Raw genomic sequence first — 23129 nt, 5'->3', positions numbered from 1 at the left:
GACTGATCTATCAACGCACAGCTCAAACTACTGAACGGATCGGGCTGAAATTTGGCATGCAGATAGGCTTTATGATGTAAACTTCCGCTAAGAGAGGATTTTTGAAAATTCAACCCCTAAGGGGGTGAAATAGGGGTTTGAAATTTGTGTAGTCCACGCGGATGAAGTCGTTAGACGCTAGCATATAAGCTAGTAATATTATAAACTTAGTCTTAGGTCTGTTCTTAGGAAAAAGATCCCACACAAAATGAACAAATGAGACGTAGTTATTATAATCGCATTATTTTCTTGTTTCAAAACAACGGTATTTTTTACGCTGTTATCATGTTTTGTCCTTGTCGTATCCTTCTGTCTTGCTGACCACTATCAGCAGCAGCGGAAGCAGCGCGGGCGCAGGCTTATCTCCCTTGGGAATGGAAACGACGTGACCAATCGTGCTAGATCTCTAACACTTCAACAATCTTATACTCTTTATTTGTTCTGGCAAGTATCAGCGGGTCAAACTTAACTGGACGTGTGCAAGACGACTGTATTTACGTAAAGTTAATATTAATTTTATAATTTTAATTGCTACGGTTTTACCTACGTCTTTGTGTTAATTGGATAAAGTAAGGATCCCTACATTCATTGTGGCTTGTTGTGATAGGTATTCTTGTGGAATTTACCCTTTATTCTTATTAATAGATAAAATATACATTTATTACTTACAAGTAAATAACCACGACCATTTTTTATAAACAAGTGATACAAGCTATTTTTTAGCCTACCTAACTTTCGATTTCTGGCTGATCAACTTTTTGATCCAATCGCGAAAAATAAATTATAAAGATAACAAGTTTAATGAAAAGCTCTTTTCTATCCAAACATCGTTGTTTAGGTACGAATTGATAATAATAATAATTATAATGTTCTTTGTTTAAAATAATATGTGTAAGTATTTTATATTAAATAGAATGTAACATATCGCGTATCAATCGGCCTACATTATTTTATATCAGTAGAATAAATAATTGTAATGATTTTTTTTTTTTTTTTCACACAAACAGAAAAAGCACAATATTGGTTTCTTCGTGCTCGTAAGCGCTTGGCGGCTTGTCTGAGCACTGCACATTCCTCTGTAGTCTTATACTTACATACATACTATACATACTATTAATGTAGGTAGGTAGTTTTAAAATAAAATAATTATGTCCGCGTATACCAGCTTCAATTTCTGCATACGAGTTGGACCTCACCACGCCAAAATGTACCATGCCACACAGCATCGATCTCGATTGTGTCCAGCAAAGTTAATAATTATTATAACATGCGTAATAATAGGTAGGTACCTACTATTACTACTACTAGCGAAGTACTACGACGACGACGACGACGACCACCAGCCCGGCCACGCTTTTCTTAGTTTTCTGAGTTACGGTAAAGAAAATTTTCATGCCTGTTCTAACTTTTTTCAAAGGTCTGCCTATTCACACTAATTGGCCAGCGTTGTGGATTTTTGCTTGTACCTACCCTTCTTAATCTGAGAGGAGACTCGTGCTTAGTAGTTGGCTGGCGATAGGTTGAGATGATGATGATAGGTAGGTAAATATATTTAGGTACAAAAGTCGTAACTCGTAAGAAATCAGTCCGAGTGTGTATTGAAAGTAAAAAGGCGCGGTATAGGCTGTATTCACATGGGAAATTATCCAAGTGCCACGACCAAACTAGTCTCTGACCACGCCCTAAGATGTAATTAATTAAATACAAGGTAGACATAACTATCTATAAATAATCATAAAAACAAATAAAGTAAATACACTTAACTTGATACGAAAATCTATATCTGAACCCCCGTAAAATATTTAATATTATAAACAATTCTTATTATAAAAAAAATATAAAAACATTACAATTACTTCAGAATGCACACAATAAGGTTTTATTTCATACCATTATTAAAATGTAATAAAATATTTATTTATAGTTTGGACTATCTAGAAAACTGATAAACTACTATATATACTTCTAAAATAATTATAAGCCTATAAGTAGTCGATAAATAATAGAATGTCAATGATAGGCAAACTGACGGAGTCTAGTAAAAGGGTTCTGCTAAAAACAATAGAAGTAAAATTAATTTCAGAATCAGTTGAGCTGTTCGACACTGAAATTCAGCCAGTATTCTAGACAACATTCCACGTGGGACTTGTACTGTAATTTATTAATTTGGTAGGATTTATTGTAGGTAATAACTCCTCAACCCATCGTCGGCTCACTACTGAGCACGGGTTGCCTCTCAGAAAGAAAAGGTTAAGCCATAGTTCACCAGTGCGGTTTGGCAGACTTCACACACCTTTGAGAACATTATGGAGAACTCTCAGGCATGCAGGTTTCCTCAAGATGTTTTCATTCACCGTTAAAGAAAGTGATATTTACGAAAAGTTTCAGGTGCGTGCCACCCGGAATCGAACCCTCGACTACTGAATAGGAGGCCGTCGCGACGTCTTAACCAGGCTGTCACCATGCTATCACCACTCTCGGATCTCACTCGCACTCTCGTAATAATAAGTATTTTCATTAAAAAAAAAGCTTATACAGAACGCATGTCACTTTTTCATTTCCGACAAAAGAGGTTTGTTACAGCTTTATCACTGGCCAGCTATCTCCGTAAAAACGAAAATAAAAATCGCGTGACATCCAAGTTCCCGCCCAAAAGTCGTGTGTCGTGTCATTAGAAGCGTATTAAGTTTTTTAAGGTACTTAGAGACTAATGAAAGAATGCCGCGCCCGCTCCTTCGAGACCGCGGGAAGGCGTGCCACGACCTCGCATGTTTTGTTTTTAAATACGTATCATAACAATATACACTAATTAATTACTGGATGACTTCGTCGATTTGGCCTTAGGACAGATTTAGGCTTAGGATTTAGGTTTTCAAAATCCTGTGGGAATACTTTGATTTTCCGGGATAAAATGTGTTCTATGTCCGTTTCCACTTTCCATTGTGTAAAGATATTGTACCAAGTAGACGATTCCCACAAGTTAATCCATATTATGGACCAACTTACCTATTCCCGCGACTTAAATATTTTCCCGCGTGGACTACACTAATGTGTAGCCCACACGGGCAAATAGGGGTTCAAACCACTATTTTACCCATTTAGGGGTTGGAATTTCAAAAGCCCTTTCTTAGCGGATATATACGTTATAATAGCTATCTGCATGTCAAATTTCAGCCAAATTTATCCAGAAGTTTGAGCTGTGCTTTGATGGATCAGTCAGTCAGTCAGCTTTTCCTTTTATAGGTATATAGGTAGGTTTTAAAAATCCCGTGGGAACTCTTTATTTATCCGAGACCAAAAGTAGCCCATGTCCTTCTTCAGGATGCAAGCCATCTTTGTACCAAATTTCGTCAAAATCTGTTGAACACTTGGGACATGAAAAGTTACGGACGGACAGACAGACACACATTCGCATTAATATTACTAGCATAGAGTATGGATTACCTTACCTTTTTTATAAGTAGGCTTGCACTTGACTACGCTTAATTAAAAGCAATGATGAGATTTAGGTTAGAGCCCGCTTGCCTAGAAGATGAAGGTATATTTATGGGAAGTACTTAAATATTATTATTTCGACAAAGATGACAAAACAATTGTATTAAATATTGCCAGCTTGGGAGAAAAGTCTTAGCTTTATGACCTTCCAAAATTATTTGGAAGTTTTCGTAGATTATTTTTGTGGTCTAAAAAGGCAAAGGTTTTAAAATTGCAGTTTTTTAGTTAAATATCCAAAAGCTTCAGAGTGATGAACTTATATTGTTACGTTCTAAATTTAAAATTATTTATATTACCACGAAGTATTTTTTGATGAGTAATAGATACAGGGTTGAATTAATTCAGTGTTATAAGCGTATAGGGTGCAGGGTGGGGTAATTAAAAACATAATGCCCCATCGAAGACAAGATAAGGCAGGCCGTCGGAAGAAACCTCCACTTTTCTAATTACGCTTTCATTAGTTGATGGATGCCTTGCTCATACATTCGTCGGTTATGTCATCGACGCGTGTACACCACGCTCTGTTATTAGCCTCCAATTTTTTTTAAGTATCCACACAAAATATGTTCTTTGTTTTCTAGATTTAAGTCTTCGCACATATTCCAGGCTATATGGTCAACGACCTTTGTCTTTCAACAAATACTCCGCACATTTTGCACTCGAAACTTTCATTGGTTATGTCATAGACGCGTGCACACCACGATCGACGATAATTAGCCTTTATTATTTTTAAATATTCCCCAAAAAAAAAGTTCTTTTGTTTGCTTGATTTTAAGACTTCACAAATTTTTGCACTCGAAATTTGAAAAGATACATGTATCGCAAAGCAAGAGCAAGCAATGAACCCCCAAGCGTTTCGTAGCGTATGAGATAAGGCAGAACATTTTTTGTTGCTCAAAATAGCTGTACATTTTCATATTTTAGTATAAAAAATAAAGTAGGCCACTAGATAACCGGCGCATCGAGTCCCTCACATCGCGCATTTCTTGATTACTACGATAAGTACCCCGCCTTGCGTGTTTTAATTATATTATTAACGACGTGGTCGGCGAAAGGCTAATATTTTATGATGGCCAGCGTATCGCAATGATATGTAAATATTCAGCCTCGCCCTTACCTATTAGGAGCTTCATCGCGTGCGTGTACGCCTTAACGTTCAGAAGTAAAGACATGGTACGAAAAATTTAGTACTGACGTGTGTCATTTTTTAGCTGGTCCCAAAAACGAGAAAAATGGTTGTTTATTCTGATTACTTAGTAGTTATTAGTAGGTATAAGTAGGTATATAAATATACTAATCGTTTAAAAAAAACTAAACGTTCTATTTGTATTCCTAGATAGTATTCTTTTAATTTTTTAGATAATATAATTGAAAAATTCGATTCGATTTAGATAAAACAAATCATTGAAATCTTCAAACGATACAAAAACTATATTCAGTAAATATTAGAAGCATTTCAATTTTTTCTCATAGGTATGAAGGCAGTTTTCAAGTTGCGCAACTTTTTAACTTTTTAAAAAATAACTTTGTTTTGAGGCCATATTTCATGCATACTATACTCGTCAGGCGACTTCTCTTTCATAAGACGCGAGAGCTCAAGTGACGAGTAATTAGCAGCTTTTGAGAAGGAAAACTACTCATAAGCTTCCTCGAGAGGGTCGTATTAATTACTGGAGCTGCTCGTATGAGCGTGGTGCGATATAAATGGCCGGCCACTTGGCGCCCTAGCCTCGCCAGGCCTTATTAAAAATGTTAACACGTAAATTAGACTCCACGGTTGCACTGTATTAGCCAACCAATTAAATTTTAGAAGCAGCGCATACAATGCAAGACTTCACACGTCACAACTTCGCAACCCGTAACTAACGGCATCTGAAGTCGTGTACCCCTTGCTTAGATCCGCAATATTACCTTTACACTCGGTTAACATTTCGAGCGTTTCAATATTAAATTGCGCACTTAAATTTTTAATTACAAAAAAATTAAATATTGAACTAAATACGAACGAAGCGAGTTAGCGCGGTAAGTTAAAAAGGCATATCAAAATTGCGACGTAAGGTTTGAACATTTCCGTTTCCGACCGTGAGAGTCCTTGCATACGAGAGATTTTATTCTCAGTTGAATTAATTAAAATATTTACTTTTGATACAAGTTATTCTAATTAGTGGCGGACTTATTACTTCGTGCTATTTATCGTATGGTTAAATAAGTTATGGTTTATGCTGTACATTGTGGGTTAAATGGGAGGCCGGGGTCTGAAAAATGTAATTAAACTGTATGATGGCTTCGCTTTGGAGAGTGACGCTTTAGGACAAGTGTGAAAGGTGGATCCCTCGCCGCGCTCAGTCGCCAGGTCGCCGGTGTATGACGTGTTAAAAGGTATGAGCTCGGTCTAAGTGCAGCCCCTCATGCGACTAGTTGGATGTGTGTAAAGATTAATTGGAGTGTTGCCTATTCTAACAATTTACGCCTTCCCTGGCGGGCCGGCCGCAGACCACTTCTGCGCAACTTAATTAAGCGAAATAACTTAAACGAGTCACCGTTGCTAATTAGTGCTATCGTCGTCGGCTAATTCTACGAGTGACTCTTTGTTTGCCTCTGGGTTTCTTTGAGTAGCGCGCCAAAAGAATTTGTCTTTGCATCGACTTTGTGAGGCTTGTTTGTTTTGCCGAGTCTAAAGATTCTAGTACTAATTTCGAAAACTTCTACGGCTTTACCAACTGGATATTTTATAGCACTTGTTTATTGAGGACAATCGAATTCAGTTTTGTACAAGTAGGTATTTGTTTATTTTGCGATTTACGTTATACATTTATAAGATTGCTGATAATATCTGATAATGTCTAAATAAATAATTTTAAATTAAATTTTAAAACTTAGAAGATTGCCCGCTAGATGTAAGCACCAACTCATTTCAAGTTTCGCTTGCTTAGTAACTGAATTTTATACAATTGAAAGTGGTGTTTCACATTACAATTCAAAAAAAGACAACAAAATATCTTCTGTCATGTTGGTACACATTAAAAAACTGACATGCAAAATATAAGCCTGCACTGCTGTTGTTCCGTCAACGTGTTTGCCACTCAAAAGGCTGGAGAAATCGGCTTAAGGTGCACACGACAAAACGGCTAAGCGGCTGAAAGACAAGGAGCTCTCCACGGTAGAGCCCTTCTCGTACGTAGGTACGTCAACAAGTGGCCAGTTGTGCCTTCTTTGCGCCTTCAATATCAATGTATGCCTTCAACACTTCCAACATTTTCTGAGACATAACACTTTTTCAGATTTTTCATATTATATTAATTTTTTTGACACAGATTTTAATTAGGTTTAGTTTAGTTAGGTTAGTTAAGTCCTATACCTTAACTTTTAATTATATTATTTTATTTATATTGCTAACGAAGAAAATTTAATTAAAGTATTTTTATTAATACTTATCAGTTAAATTGGCGATCTATTTTATTTATAGAGTTCCATACCTCAAAACGGAACCCTTACTTCGTTACAGGTACTTCGTTGTCTATCTGCCTATGGTGTCTGTCAAAAACCTATAGTGTACTTCCCGTTGACCTAGAATCATGAAATTTGGCAGCTAGGTAGGTCTTATAGCTTATTTAAAGGGAAAAATCCGAAAACAGTGAATTTGTGGTCATCATCACAAAAAAATTAAAATGTGTTCATGAACAAATAATAAGTATTTTCAACTTTCAAAGTAAAATTTATATACCAAGTACATTCATTCTAAAACAGATTTTTATTTATTTTTATGCATACTTATCGTGCAAAATGTCGAAAAAAATACGACTGTAGTACGGAACCTCGGTGCGCGAGTCTGATTCGCACTTGGCTGGTTTTTTATTATTTATCAATGTAAAGCAAAATATAAGTACTTACATAGCTTGTTTTAACGAAATTTCGTCTTACATACATAATAATATAAGGATCTTTATTCGATGCCAATATAGGTAATAATAATTTTAATAATGTAATTTTTATGTTACCTACTTCGATAAAAAGCTCCAATTGTTCATTAAGCTAATCTTAAAAGTAGTAATTAAAATAACCGATAAACGTTATAAAATGTCCACAATTAACTTTTCACTTTGAACACATAAGTACCTACGTCACATGAACATAATTTCCTTAATTAAAACAATAGAGTTGTGATTCATATACATTAGTGTGCTGATTTTTAGAGTTGCATAGCAAAACACGGAACCATTTATCCAGTCCATCTGTGTACCCTATCACAGCCATTTAAAAAATAAACAATCCATACTAATATTATAAATGCGAAAGTGTGTCTGTCTGTCTGCTAGCTTTTCACGGCTCAACCGTTCAACTGATTTTGACGAAATTTGGTACAGAGGTAGCTTGCAACCCGGGGAAGGACATAGGCTACTTTTTATCCCGGAAAATTTAAGAGTTCCCACAGGATTTTTAAGAACCTAAATCCACGCGTACGAAGTCGCGGGCATCAGCTAGTATCTAATACAGCTATATTAACTGGTAATATTTAATTTTTGAAACATTTTTTAGGGTACAGCTACATCTTGATCAGGAAAAGTAAGGGTCAAAGAAAATTGGTTACCCGTTGAATAAGTTAGTATTTTAAAATCATTGTAAGGTTTCCTAGAAATTTTTGGAAAAAGTACCGTAGGCATACTTACGAAATAATGACCGCCTAGATATCCGCTAAGAAGGCATTTTTGAAAGTTCAATCCATAAGAGGGTAAAATAGGGACTTTAAATTTGTGTAGTCCACGCGAACGAAGTTGCGGGCATAAGATAGTTTCGTATAATTCTAATATTTAATTAGCGATAAAAAGCTTTTTGCATGACTAGGGAACTCTATCTTATGCGTGATGTGGCATAGTTCTGATTGTTATATGCAGGCACATTATACGTATCTATACTAATCTTAAACAAAGATGTTACTTACGACTTATTATATGCACCATGTTCTATAATATATATGTATGGGATTGCTTATCCCTGAAGATAAAGAATAAGTTATGTGTAATCGATAAAAAATGGCATGTAATTTCCAGATGACGAATCGCAACCATTTCCTGTTTTAAAACGCAAACCATCCATTCGTCTTGCGGACACCTTAGTTTGTAATTGCCCACTGACCCCTCACCCTTTCAGTTTTCCTTTCAGATGGTTATCGCGAGGAAATGGCCGTTTTCCGTCCACAAAGCACCCATTAGGGGACAATACAAATGGGGCTAGTTCTGTTCCGAAGAATGTTTTAACTTTTTTGTGGTAGTTTCGAAAATAACTTCATTTTGGCTTTAACATTTATATTTTTAATCGGTTGATAGGTTATCCGTAGAGTTAAAAATAACTACTGATGAAACAATTATTTTCTATATTAGGGCGAATAATAATTAAATAGGACTACCTATTTTAATATTTGTGAAAGCTAGGAATTGATAATAATATCTTAAAATATCAGGGCAGTTGACACTTGACACGTATAGCAAATTGGCGAGTCCTTTCTCGGATTGTACGCGTTATACTAGTTTTGCCCATACTATACCTAGCGGAAATATCTACGAATCTCGCTGGAATGCGCTTCCCCGCAACTCGCCCGTCACTAAGCCAGGTTCGTAGATATTTTTCGCTGGCTTATAGATACCTACTTATCTTCTTTCGCGTGATTTTTTTTTGTAAATCCTGTAGGATCCCTTGTCTAACCCGGTATATAAAACGTAGGTAATACTCTCAGGTAGCGATTAAGCTTTTTACCAGTTAAAATACGAATTTAAAATAGTAAAATAGTCCTGTAAGTAAGGAAGTATGAATAAAAATTGTGTATAGTGATTAAAAAACCAGCACCAGGATATTTGGTAAGTAGGTAGCTAAACCAATATTATAAACTTAAGACGCAATTTTTGCGATAAAATTAATTACCTATATCCCCGTTGCGGTTAACTTGGTATATTTATCTCTAACTCTACCAGGAAAATATTGTACAGAACAATCAATAATTCTATGAAATACAAAGCCAACAATGTACCTACCTAAGTGTGAACTTATCTTATCAAAGCTTTTACCAAGTTCTCATATCGGCAGATAAGACTGGCTTGAGATACGAAAGCTGTAATATGGGCAATGTATAATACTGGTACATTCAAGTGCTCGATACACAGAGACACGTGGACGTTTTTATTATCTAGATATAAAATTTGAAACGTGATCGCACTTGTGTAATGTGTATGAACAAATATTTAGTCTAGTAGCTATTTGTATGAAATAAAGCTCCGGTTAAAGTTAAATCGCAGGCGGATACCACGTGGGATGTGAAACGCGAATAATCGCGGATCGCGAAAATATTTATGAAACTCATCCTCATCATCATCAACCGATAGACGTCCACAGCTGGACATAAGTCTCTTGAAGGGACTTCCACACGTCACCGTCTTGCGCCGAATGAAACCAGTGGCTCCCTGCAACTCGCTTGATATCTTCCGTCTACCTAGTTGGGGGGGTTTCGACACTGCGACTTATTTGTGCGACTACCCGCACCAACTTTACGCAATCGCTGCAAGTAAACTGTAGATATAACAGGCGGAATAGTATTGCTTGGCGGCCACCTCGGTTTTACCAAGAAATATAACTTTATCCTTAGAGTTTATTATTAGACCTCATTAAAATGTAAAAATATTAAGCCCACCCAGTGGTTTATATTTTATGTTTATATGAATAAAGTAAAGCAGCGTATTTGTTTCATGTTATAGTTCAATTTTATTTTGTAGAACTTAGAAAATTAGCCTTATCAACTATATTCAACTCACTCCACGCAGAAAAAACCGATGCTTATTTTTTTTTTGAAAAAACAGAAAGTTTCTGTAAAAACTTTAATGTTGTACTTAAATATTAGCACACCATACAAGCAAACTGAATTAATTACCCACCACCCATAACTACTACCAGAGCACCGGCCTAATCACGCACGATTTGTGTGCGCGAGTAACTGTAGGGCTGAACCTGGCTGTGATACCAATCAGCGGGACAAGGACAACATAAGCAACATCAGTGCTTCATCATCATCTCGCTCGCGTGGATACAAGAAAGAAGCAAGGTTGACCCCAGCACGGTAGTTCTAGTAGCCGAGCCATTACGTTGCGGGCGACGATGAATTGGTGGAATGAATCCGCACTTTGCCAAATCCTTCTCATACTGAGAGGAGACCCGTGATCTGTAGTGAGCCGGCTATGGGTTGATCATGATGATGAGTGTCTATGTTATTGAAGAGCTTTTTAACGTTATCAAACTATATGTTTCTATCCCACTTAAGTGATAGCGCAGGTTCTATCGCAGAATAGGGAGATATGCTAGAAGGGGAAGTGTATGTTATCATATAAGCACGGGCTATACCAGTGCCTCTTATCATTGGATTGATAACGTGAAAATTAGTCGAGTATAAATCAATACTTTTCCCTTACTTGCGATGAAAATATTCATGTCTAACTATTACCAAGTTTCTGATAAAAAAAATCATCAATGCCACTTTTTTTGTTGTGAAATAAAATTGTTAGGGAGGGGAAATTATTTCTAATAAATTTAGTTAGGTACTTAACCTGTGAGTACCTTGCACTAAAAGAAAAAAGTGATAATTGAGTGTGTTTTGGGGATTTGTGTGGTGCTTGCTTGGTAGCTGGCTTTTCCTGTATGTTTAGCAGTGCGAGGGCGGGTGGTGCATGTTGCACTATACAGATTTTTCTGTTTCAGCGAATTATAGCAAATTAAGCTTTTGGTTCCTTGTATTTAATTTTGTTTTTACTCTATTAAAAGCCGATTTTTCAATCTCCAAATAAACTTTAACAAAGACTTAATCAACTGATGAATAAACACAATATGCTGACACATTTCCAATACAAAAACAGTCGAAACCTCAAAATTCTTAGTTAAGTATTATTATTGGGCAATTGAAAATCAGCCATAATTACCACAAAATCCCCTTTGAAATAACTGAGTAGAGAGCTCTACGGCTCGTAGAAGTGCTACGCCAATGCGCTACGATGTCAAAAAATTAATCGAATTTTTATTTTCTTGAAAGCATTTTATTTTCTTGAAAGCAAAATCCTGAACTAAGAATCAAGGATAAAGCCAGAATTAACTGTTAATTTGTACTTTTTGTGATAACTCCAATATTTTATTGTTATCCCTAACATGTCACAAATTAAAGCAAACAGAAACTTACAAGAATGCTTGGTAGTTTCTCTAATTCCTAGTTATTTCTTCATCGCATATTCTGTTGAATCTAGGCGTTGAGAATAGGCGTAATGTAGGTTTTATTTTAATAGTATGCAATTGTGATATTGATAGGTAGGTACTCATTCTCCACTCCATTGAACTAATAAGGTAGGAATCATATCCTATTTATGATCGGAATAATCGAGACAATTGTTCTTAGTATCCGCTACCCAAGTAATAATAAAAATAACAATTAGAATCTACCTGTGTGTCTGTTTGTCTGTTTTCTTTTCATGACTATATACATAGATAGCTTACAACCCAGATATGACTTTTTATTCCGGTAAATCAATAAAATATATTTAAAAATTATATTTAATTTTTAGTGGCTGACACGCCATAGCTTCAAATCATGGAATTTTTGAAAAATCTTTGTTCAGTTAACGGTGTAACAGTGTACGTGTTAGAAATAACCTAAAAATCTCAAATGTATAGACCTAGCGCGGTGGTTTGAGCGTTGATATGTCAGTCAGTCAGTCTTTAAGATTACTTGCAAGATAGGAAATCAGTGTCTTTCTTTAGATATTCACCTCCATTATTTTGTCTGTTTCATGTCATCAAATAAACGGGACGGAACCCTATCAAATTTGTTAATGAGGAAATAGTGAATTTGACATCCCTTCTATCGCATTGCGTGGGATAATCTAATAACAACGGGTTACGATAGTTTGACGAATAAGTTTCTATTTACATTTAATGTTTGTAAGATTTTCTTTGTAAATTATGTAGGTAAGGTACTGATATAAATGTATGTATGACTGAGAAAGAAAATTGTAGGTATGTAAAGTTTAGAGAAAAAGTTAAATCAATGACTAGTTTCATAAGGTTAGAAAGCCGAAATAAGATTACACTAACTAGATAACTTAAGGAGCTTAAGAAGTAGTTTACTTATACGATTGTCCCTAATAAAATCTTTAATGTGTTAATTGGATTGACGAATAAGTAGCCTATCTTTTTATTCGAGTATTATCCGACAAAATTATATAGGTATAGTTGTTATGTCGCTAGTTCCCACTATTTCAACTAAGTATGTCACGAAGCCAGTTCTTACAACGACCTGTATAGATTCTCCTCAATAGATCGACGCACTAGATAGGTCATACTTTTTTCAACTTATCTATAGTTTTAAGAAGACGAACAGTATTACAAGTTTATACCTACCTACCTTGCGAATCATTTTACTTCTCTTACATTTTAGTAACTGTCAAAAGTAATTTCAATTAAAATGGTTCAACAAATTATACGAGTACTTACTTAGGTATAAGTCCCGCAAATTGCTATTGCGCTGGAACTTGTCAAATTAAAATCGAAATGACGTCATTTTAACGTCAGCCGACAAAAATATACCATCAGCTCGAAACTTCAGTCTATTGCTGACGTCTCTAAAATGGCGGCCACGCGCATAAGCGATTTGCGGGACTTACTCGTATACCTACGCTTATACATTATTGTGCATACACTCGACTCTCTATGTATAACCGTGGTTGAACAGACTTCGTGAGACAAAATCGCTACCCATCACTACCCATATTATAAATGCGAATTTGGTTTGTCCTTCAATCACGTCGCAACGGATCGAGGTGATTTGTATCCCGGAAAATCAAAGAGTACCCACGGGATTTTTAAAAACCTAAATCCACTCGTGCGAAGTCGCGGGTAGTATTATTATAATATAATAAAAATAGGCTAGATCTCTTACCTGAAGTTTGAGAACCATTTGACGAGCTGTGCCGTGTTGTTCTTGTTGAACTTGATGTCAGGGAAGTACATCTTGAGGACTGCGGAGCTCGGGTACCGCACCCAGAAGAACATCAGCTTGGCTTTGCGGAGGTGCATCGGCGTTAATGTTGAAGAGTGCACGGGAGTTAAGGATCACATTGGCGTAATATGATGAATAATAACAAAATGAAAGAAATTGCACTAAGCAGCCCACAAAGTAAAGTAAAATAAATAAAATAAATAAATAAAGTAGGCAGTGTGATATAGTTGCATTGCTTATATTGAATTGTCTATACTAATCTATACTAATATTGATTAATTGCATTGTCTATAGTAATCAATACCATATTATAAAGAGGTAAGTACAGTAGGGTTTGTAAGTTTGTTTGTAGGGGGTAATCTCTAGAACTGTTGAAACGATTTTGAAAATTCTTTCACTCGTAGAAAGCTACATTAAGTATTCCTGAGTGAATAGGCTTTATTTTATTTTCAAAAAATTAGAGATCCCTATGCGTCCCTATCCCTACCCGTGCGAAGCCGAGCAGGTCGCTAGTAGGTACCTAGGTACAGCATAAAATATACCTATTGTTATATTTTTCTTTAAAAAAAACGAGCAACTGCTGAGCTTCTTGATTGCTCTTCTCGGTAGAATCTGTGATGTACTTTCACACTTCTAGTTAAAATAAAAAACATATAACTGAAATTATATTTAGACAGAAACGTACAGAAAAATATATGGTGAGAAAATCGCCATTTTTGGACTTAGGTCACTATTTTGCTCTACGGGGACGATATTGGTCGTGAATTAATTTTCAAATTTATTAGTCTATAGTGCACAAAGTAATACTCTTGCTTGTCATTAATCCAAGGAATCGGGATTGAGAAAAAAAGTTGCGTAAATCTGATTATATCCCGGTATTACGTATAGACTGATTGAAGCACCACAAGTTCTTAATCCATTTGCATCTAATCTTATAAAGTATACCTTAGCAGATATCTATAGTGGCGTCGTTGGTTATATTCTAATGCAGATCAGAAAATACACCACTACTTTTTAATTAGATACGATAAAAAATTAGGGGCGAATACAGGAAAAGTCTATTGGTTTTAAATGTGCAATCAGATATTTTTTTTACTTTAACTAAACAATGTTCTTAAAGTTTCTTTTATTTTTGAATTTTTTTGAATTAATATGTGGACAAACTATCTATGCCTACCTATACTTACGAAACATTTGCATGCAATGTCTTGCTTAAAGTAATATTTTTAATACATATTTTAGGGTAGTCGATTAATATAATAATACTAATATAAATGTGTTCAGTTATCGAATTCTGACCAAGCAGATTTTTTTGGATAGTTAAAAATTAGAGGTAGGTATATGGAGCAAATGTGACATGTACCTAATATTAATTTTATAGAAAAGTAAACCCTTTTTTAATTTGATTATAAAATGCGTTTTTTGTTATAGGTAGATATAAGATTTCAAGTAAACATAAGATATTCTGTTTATAACTATACGATAAAGAGTTATAAGGTAGCGTTTAATTAAGTTTACGGTTATTTCCTTCATGTAATCTATAGATGGACGACAGACAAGTATAGTAAAGCGTAGAGACCGCAACGCTTGTGGGGTTTCAAGAGTCGTATAATATCTAGCCCTGGGTAGGAAGTAGGTGGGGCAGTCGTAAGGTTAAACATTACAGAAATAAGATATCTGTGGGCGATTGCGTGTACGGCTTGAGCGTTGAGAACTACTTACCTATATGATATTACGTAGGTATTACTTTAGTACACATGCATCTAATTAGTGTTTTAAAAAGTACTTTTGAGTCGATGTTAGCTGCTCCGTACAAAGTTGGTGGTGAACTAAAGGGAATGAACTCCCTTGAGGTTCAAAACTTCTGCATGTTGGTTATAACTTAGTGCAGATTTAATTTGTAACTTCATCATTGATCATTTACCTGCTGGATATCGAATAGCTGATATGTGTCTAAATTATGTTCTATTTAAAAAGGATATAGTAGGCTGAATTCCGTCGTAAGGCAGGTCAGTGGAGTTGCATTCGGAGTGCAGGTCCTGCACGTCCATGTGGTGCGGATGGTGCGGGCCAGCGGCGTGGTGCGGCACGTGCGGGTGGTGCGGCCGCAGGTAGTCCGGCGAGCCGTGGTGCGCTAGCAGCCCCGGGTGCGCCAGCAACATCGCGGGCGCGTTCGGTAGCGGCGGCGAGTCCCGCTCGGGCGCTGGTGGAGACCGCGCCAAGCCTCCACCGGTCCCGAAAAATGGCGAGTAAGGCGAGAACACTTGGCTCTCGTGCAAAGAGGGGTTCGCTATCGCTACACTTGTGGGCAGGTTCAGCCCGCTCGGGAATGAACGCGGCGATGGCGATTCCGGGAACTTGCTCTCCGGCGAGTGTCCGACTCCCTCGCCCAGAATCCTGCTCACGGTCCGCGGGGTGATGCGCGTATCGGTCACCTTGTGCCGCTTTTTTTTAGGCGTCACGACCAGGCTCAAGGGTTCGCTCGGGTCGGGATTCTGTTCTCGGTCGTAGTGACCGTTCATCGGGCCGAAGTGCGGCTGCATCGGTTTCGGTGGCGCCTGGAACATGCCTGCGGGAGGCCGCATGTGAGCGCCATGGCCGGGCCCGCCCGCCTCGTGGTGCAGCGGAAACGCCGCACCAACCGGCGCACGGGGGCCGTTCATGTGGTTCATAAACATCGGGTTATTTGTCATAAACGGGACGCCATTCGGCGCGCCCGGATGATGGACGGGTGGGTTACCTGACATTTGCCCGGAAGGCCGATCGGGCACTTTCGGCGTCGTCGGCTGGTCCAATAGTCGAGTTGCTCTCATCAAATCCTTGTTGAATTGTTCCGCCGCCGCCGCCGCCGCTTCGGACTGCTTTCCTAGTATACGACGCTGGTGTACAAATCGGGTGACAATCGAGTCAATCAGACTCGCTAGCGAAGCTGTGATCTCACTTTTCAGAACTTCGGCTAATCCTTCTAGATCGGCTCCTGATACAGGACCCACTGAACCAGAATTGCTCCTTATTGCATCCAAGCGTTCTGCTAGTTCTGAAGATAGCGGAGGCTTAGGAGTTGGACCTAATTGTCTATGTTGTGGTGAATGCTGGTTTGATTGTGGCCTTTGTTGTTGATTGTTTTGTTGTTGTTCATTAGCTTCTTTCATTCTAGCTTCTTGTTCTAAAAATAGCTTTTGACTTACATTAAGGTACATGGCGGCAGCGTTATTGAGGTGTTGATGAGTGTGTGGTGGATGCATGTGATCACCAGTAGGTAGATGAGGCATTAGAGGCAAACTCCCATTGAAACCAGGCGGAAGGTGAGCATGAGCTGCAGAATGAGCTTGTTGAATTTTTGCAGTCATCATCTTGCTCATAACTTGTGATAGTAAATTTGGAGCTACACTATTAGGTATCGACGGTGGTACTTCTTTGGCGGGTGAAGACGGCTCTAATTTAGGCACAGGATCTTCGATTTGTTCTACATCACTAGATGCACCATCATTGTCTACCGTCTCAGACTCCTGGCCCATTCTATTGCACAATTGCACGTATTTTTCTTGCATTTCCGCAAGCTGTTCTTGCATAGTTCTTAATTGTGATTTTAAAGCATTTTTTTCTACTAACTTTTGTTGAATGGGTGGTCGCTCACCATCATCCTCTGAATCGTCCGAAACTGTTTGTCCACTGCTGCCATGGCTGGTCCCGTATCGGTCCGCTGCACCGTCGTGTTGCTGCGGATGATACAGTTTCCGTTTCTTACAGCCGTTCACTTGTGGTTGTTGGGGAGCAGGACTAGCACGCATTGTTGACACTATATTTTCTACACGAGCACGTTTAGCGTCCAGAGGTCGCGGCGAAGAGCGTTGAGCGTCACTGTCGCGATCCTCGGGCTCCGATTTGGGAGCGAGAAGCGGTTCACTGGGCGGAGGCGCAGGTGGCGGCGAGGTTCGGGAATCACCGGCACTGTCGAGATTCAACAGAGCCTCGTCGAGATCGGTCCTAGAATCACGCGAGATTGGCCGCTCAGGTGACCTTTTTTCTTCTTTTGGTTCATCATTATTATTATTAGCGAGTACGTTGTTGTTGTCTGGAGATAGTCTCATCAGCCCCTTCTTCTGGCTCTGGAGGATGTCGCGAAGCACGCGGTCGCGAAGCATATCGCCGCCGGTGGCGTCGTCGCTAGCATCTTCCTGCCTGGGCGCTCGGCCTAGTAATTCATTCAGCATCTCAGCCGGCGCGTAGCAAGGACCGAAGAGTCCGAAGTGTTGGCGGCCCTCGAAGATGGCGCCGTAAAGTCCGCCACTCATGGGTGCGGCGCGCGCGGGCGCGAGTCCGTTCGTCGCGAGAGTCGAATAAGAATTGCGCGGCTCACCGGCGTCCACGCGCTGTCTGACGCGTTTCTGTTTCTTCAATAGTTTATCCGAGTAGGGCGCGTGTGAGTCGGCCTCCTCCTCCGATGACATCATAGGCTAGGCGGGCCCCAATTGGCCGGACGGGCGGCGGGCTGGGCCCCACCGCGCTACTCGAGGCGCATCGCCCGTTCTGGAACAGAGAGGGGAGCGATCAGCGCACCTGCTCGTGCGACGTGCGGCGCGCGTCTAGCGCCAGCGCCTTGCACCGTGCACGCTGCACGCTGCACGAGGACAAACGCTAACTTACGGCATGCACTTGGGACTAACATGGGAAAAGCTAATACAGCTACTTTCCAAAACATTTGCCTACCTATTATCTAAAACATTATTTTCAAAACTCAGTTAAGTTTTTAAAAATTGTTACCATTTCTATTAATATATACTTAGTAAGTAAGTAATTATTATACCTACTTTATACCTATATTTTGTATTTAAAAAAAATGGGTTCCATACAAAAAATGAGAGTAGCTACACGAAAGTTCTTCACTTTCACTTCGAAGCACTTTCGTGTTTCAGTAGCTCAAGGTGGTCGTCAAGAAATCGATGAGTCAGTTAGTACCTATCAGTTTACCTATTAGATGTTGGTACATAACTTCAAGAACATTATTGACGAGTAAGTAGATACTAAGGAATTTTCTTTGCAACATAGGAATAAAAAAACTCGGATTGAATTCAAACTCGAAAGCATTAGGTAAATACAAATAAGCTCTCGTCCTGATTCTGCAGGTGTCTAACATAGCCTGTAGGCTGTATGTAAACAATGAACACAAACAATATTAAATATAATATAATGTAACCGTAAGTATGTCAGAATAGAATAGGTATTTGAAAGGCAGTTACGGCAACAGCATGTGAAAATATGTGCTGCGAACACAACAAAAGGCCCAGCGTATGTATCAACCGCATTAATTTCTTTTGGAGCGTGACTCCGTATTCATGGAGGACAATGAATCTAAAAATGTCAGAAATAATTCTGTGAGACATGCGGAGTTAACACACGACTCCATTAAAACACGGCACGGCATCGTTCAGTTTGTAATATTCCCACTTTCAGGTGTAAAAACGTACCTAGAGCTTTTTTACAATAGCTTGAAATTAATTTGTCTTATTAATTTACTATTGTAAATTAACAAACTAATCTGACCTCGCTTCGCTTGCGTCGAGATTCTGAAATCCTCTGAGTGTTATTTTCTGTTGTAGGTCTATGCCATCTATGTAGGAGAAATCTATCTACGTCTACGCGATTGCAGACCATTCCGGTAAGCTACGAGTTAACAAGCCACTTGACGCTTTGCATTTTCGACTTGCAGTCCGCGGGTCTTTCTTTTGTTTTATTTATAATTTAGTGTGACACTGGGCAGCACAGATAACGTTTAATTTTAAGAATAAGGTAAAAGATCCGAAAAAAAGTAACGGATACGGATACGGATTTTTTCCCGCGTATATCCGCGGATACGGATATCCTTAACATCACTACCTCATCACTACATTTCTATATCAATGATTGAGACTTAAAGAAGTACAACAAAAAAAGAGACACTTTTGAAAAATATTGTAAGCATTTTAAATACCTATCTACCTACTCACGCATTTATCAGTGTTGTTTAAAAACATACTAATTCCGGCGGCCGTTATTCTAGGCTTTGAAACCTAATTTATTATTCATATTCGTTTTTAATTCATAAAATCCCATAAGATTTTTTTGAGTTAATTCATAACCATCCTATTATTTCTTTGCCTCCGAAAAATTCCTGTCTATTTTGTTGACTTTTCTGCTGCTTATTTAATGAAAGCTGTGCATTTTTTCGTGCAGAATTTTAAGGTAAGTGGTTTATATGCCAGCCCGTACCTACTTCTACATACAAACACGAATTGACTCTTAAGACTTCTAACGTAATGATTTTATTTTTATGCTAATTATAAACGTTCGCTCTGCTTGCGTTTATATTCCCTGAGGTATTTTTTTATTTAATTCACTGAATTAAAAGCAAAAAGAAGTAAGTAGGTTACAAGATAAAATAATTACGATATTATTTTAGGTAGATAGGTAGGTACCTACTTGTAGAGAAATATTTTTCCGTCTTAACAAAATTATGACTTAACAACTTGATTTATATGAATATTTTAGCGTTTAAACTATCCTGAGTGATAATTATTATAAATATATGTATGCATAAAGACGCGGTGATCAGCAGACTGCGTGCGCGGCGTCGCGTAGATAGAATATGGTAAGTTCATGAATGGACCCCGGACGAGTCTGAAACTATATATGAACTACATACTCTGATAAAAAATTGAGTTTAAGCCGGTCTTTGTGATTAAGTTAATAATATGACAGTGTTTATGGTTAAAAAAGTATCAAGAACTCAGGGGAAAATGAATTCAATAAAAGTATCCTTAAGATAAATTATTAACAAACTATGACCATAATGATGGTGATTCCAGGAAAGTAGTAAGACGGAAAATGTTAACATATTATTAGGTAGATATCAATCCTAATATGGACCCAATCCTTTTTCATAAGGAAAAGCATAAAACAATGAGTAATGACTTTCAGGACTTAAAATATAAAATGACTCAAACAGAATAAATACTTAAGCAGTGGACTGAAATGTTGGTCATCAGTTGGAATTTTTCACGTAGGTACTTAACACAGTTATGAAGTCTGTCACACCTTTGAGAACATTATGGAGAACTCTCAAGCATGCAGGTTTCCCCACGATGTTTTCCTTTGCCGTAAAAGTACCTAAGTGATATTTAACTGGTTATACAATATTTTTATTAGAGTTAGATATTATGTATTTCCCAAAGGACTATTCTTCCATTTATTTCTAACACAAGCTTTACGATTAGGTAAGGGTGAATAGTTTTTAGGGTTCCATACCTCAAAAGGAAAAACGGAACCCTTATAGGTTCACTTTGTTGTCTGTCTGTCTGTCAGTCAAGAAACCTAGAGGGTACTTCCCGTTGACCTAGAGTCATGAAATTCAGTAGATAGGTAGGTCTTATAGCACAGTTAAGGGAAAAACTCTGAAAAGTGTGAATTTGTGGTTACATCCTGAAAAAAAATATTTGTTAATGAACAAATATTAGTATTTTCAACTTTCAAAGTTAGATTAATATACCAAGAAGGGTATCTTATTCCAAACAGATTATTATTATGTTTATGTATAATAGTTTTTGATTTATCGTACAAAATGTCAAAAAAATACGACTGCAATACGGAACCCTCGGTGCGCGAGTCTAACTCGCACTTGGCCGGTTTATTTTATTTTAATGTGTTCGCTTTTTTGTCCTCCGATATAAATAAATAAATAAATAAATAAATAAAAGTTTATTCAGCTCACAAAACAAGAAAATACAAAAAAAAAAAGAAAAAAATACAAACCAAATGTTACAAATTAAAAAATTAAAACTAGGTAAGCTTAAAACTACGAGCTCGACAGTACTAAAAAGAAAAATGATGTCTTGTTTGAGCTGAAAAGGCTACTACCTCAGCATGATGCTGCAGTATTTGACTACTGCAGCGCTGATTTTCAGGCAGAGCCCTAGTGTCACGACCCGACAACGAAAGTGTTCTCTATAATATAAAAATCAACTAAAATAAAAAATAAAAAACTTCATTATTAGTAGAGTAATAAATATGATATATATAATAATCGGAGACATTTCATAGCTGACATGGCTTGTTTTTTTAGAGTGAATATTAGAAGTATTTACTTTTAATTATTGGTGAGGAAAGATTTGTCCGGTTTTATAATTAAATTTCGGCACCGAACGTACATTGGAGCCGAGTCTCGGCCGCGTCTCTAGCAACATCCGGCTATTTGCGAACAATGAGATGCTATCAATAGCGGATGACTTCCGATGATGACCGGCTTGCGACCGTCACGGTGGCTGCGGCCCGCGTTTAGCGACAATTATTGAACACCTCTGAACTGTAAGTAATGTTATACTAGGTATGTTTGTGTATTAAATATCACTTGCTTTAACGGTGAAGGAAAACATCGTGAGGAAACCGGCATGCCTGAGAGTTCTCCATAATGTTCTCAAAGGTGTGTGAAGTCTACCAATCCGCACATGGCCAGCGTGGTAGACTATGGCCAAAACCCTTCTCACTCTGAGAGGAGACCCGCGCTCTGTAGTGAGCCGGTGATGGGTTGATCATGATGATGATGATGAGGTATGTCTGTAAGCTATATTTAGTTTAGTAACAACTATCTTTCACATAAAACTGTCTCAGTGTTTTTAGGGTTCCGTATCTCAAAAGGAAAAACGGAACCCTTATAAGATCACTTTATTGTCTGTCTGTCTGTCTTATTTATATATTTATAATTATTATTGGTTCATGAACATATTTTAATAAGTATTGTTTTTGTGATGTAACCACAAATTCATGGTTTTCAGATTTTCACCCTTATGCCTGCTATAAGACCAACCTACCTGCCAAATTTCATGAATCTAGGTCAACGGGAAGTACCCTGTAGGTTTCTTGACAGACAGACAACAAAGTGATCCTACAATGGTTCCGTTTTTCCTTTTGAAGTACGGAACCCTAAAAAAGGTAAATGTTCATGTTTATCAGCATCTTGACATTCAAAGTAGTTTGAAGCATACCTAGGTATAATTTATTTATGCCCGTAGAAATAGTGATTAAAAAAAAGCTCAGCTACTCTTCAGAAGTTCGAATTGTTTACCTTATTGCTTTCTTTCACACGCTTGAGCACCCCTGAGTTTTTGGATAGAATTTGGAAGCCTAAGCTTTCAAAAACTGATAGATAACTAGATAGATTCTTCTTTTTTCTAGAGAAATAACATGCAAGAGATAGAGTAGGTACAGAAGGGCACAAAGGCGGTCTTATTGCTAAAGTAATCGCTTACAGGCAACCTTTGGATAAAACAGCCACGTACCTAGCTGCTGAAAAAAATACTACTCTGGCGATACAGTGAGTGATAGGCTAATATTTGAAACACGCTAATCTTAGTGACAGGGATGTGTGTATGTATGTAAATGATATTTATAAATTATTTATTGAATAAAAGGCATCACTTGTTAATATAACATTTGTACGAGTGTTTCGGAATTCGTTACAGATAATAACGAAAACCGAACAATAGTATTACAGTCAAGGTCCCCACCCCTCGTTGAATATTAAAAAAACTTGTGTATCGTA

At 37.7% G+C, this 23129-nt stretch overlaps 2 protein-coding genes across 4 annotated transcripts in view; one reads left to right on the top strand and one right to left on the bottom strand.

The window, feature by feature from the left end:
- The window catches only part of dsx (transcription factor doublesex), a 439846-nt gene that overhangs the window by 234837 nt on the left and 181880 nt on the right, over positions 1 to 23129 (top strand). The window lies entirely within an intron of this gene.
- LOC117990904 (homeobox protein prospero-like) overlaps positions 1 to 23129 on the bottom strand; it is a 145696-nt gene that overhangs the window by 19163 nt on the left and 103404 nt on the right. For 2 of the 3 annotated variants that reach the window (XM_069504520.1, XM_034978401.2), the window contains exons 4-5: positions 15538 to 18085; positions 13496 to 13650 (exon numbers count right to left, since the gene is read on the bottom strand). In XM_069504520.1, coding sequence (XP_069360621.1) covers positions 13496 to 13650; positions 15538 to 18009 — 2627 coding nt within the window. In that variant the 5' untranslated portion in view covers positions 18010 to 18085. The remainder of the gene's footprint in view (positions 1 to 13495; positions 13651 to 15537; positions 18086 to 23129) is intronic. The other variant, XM_034978402.2, reaches the window with a different exon arrangement.

The sequence above is a fragment of the Maniola hyperantus genome, chromosome 18 (genome assembly GCF_902806685.2).
Source record: "Maniola hyperantus chromosome 18, iAphHyp1.2, whole genome shotgun sequence".
Taxonomy (NCBI): domain Eukaryota; kingdom Metazoa; phylum Arthropoda; class Insecta; order Lepidoptera; family Nymphalidae; genus Maniola; species Maniola hyperantus.
Note: the sequence above shows the minus strand (reverse complement) of the source record. Positions and strands in the feature narration are given on the sequence as shown.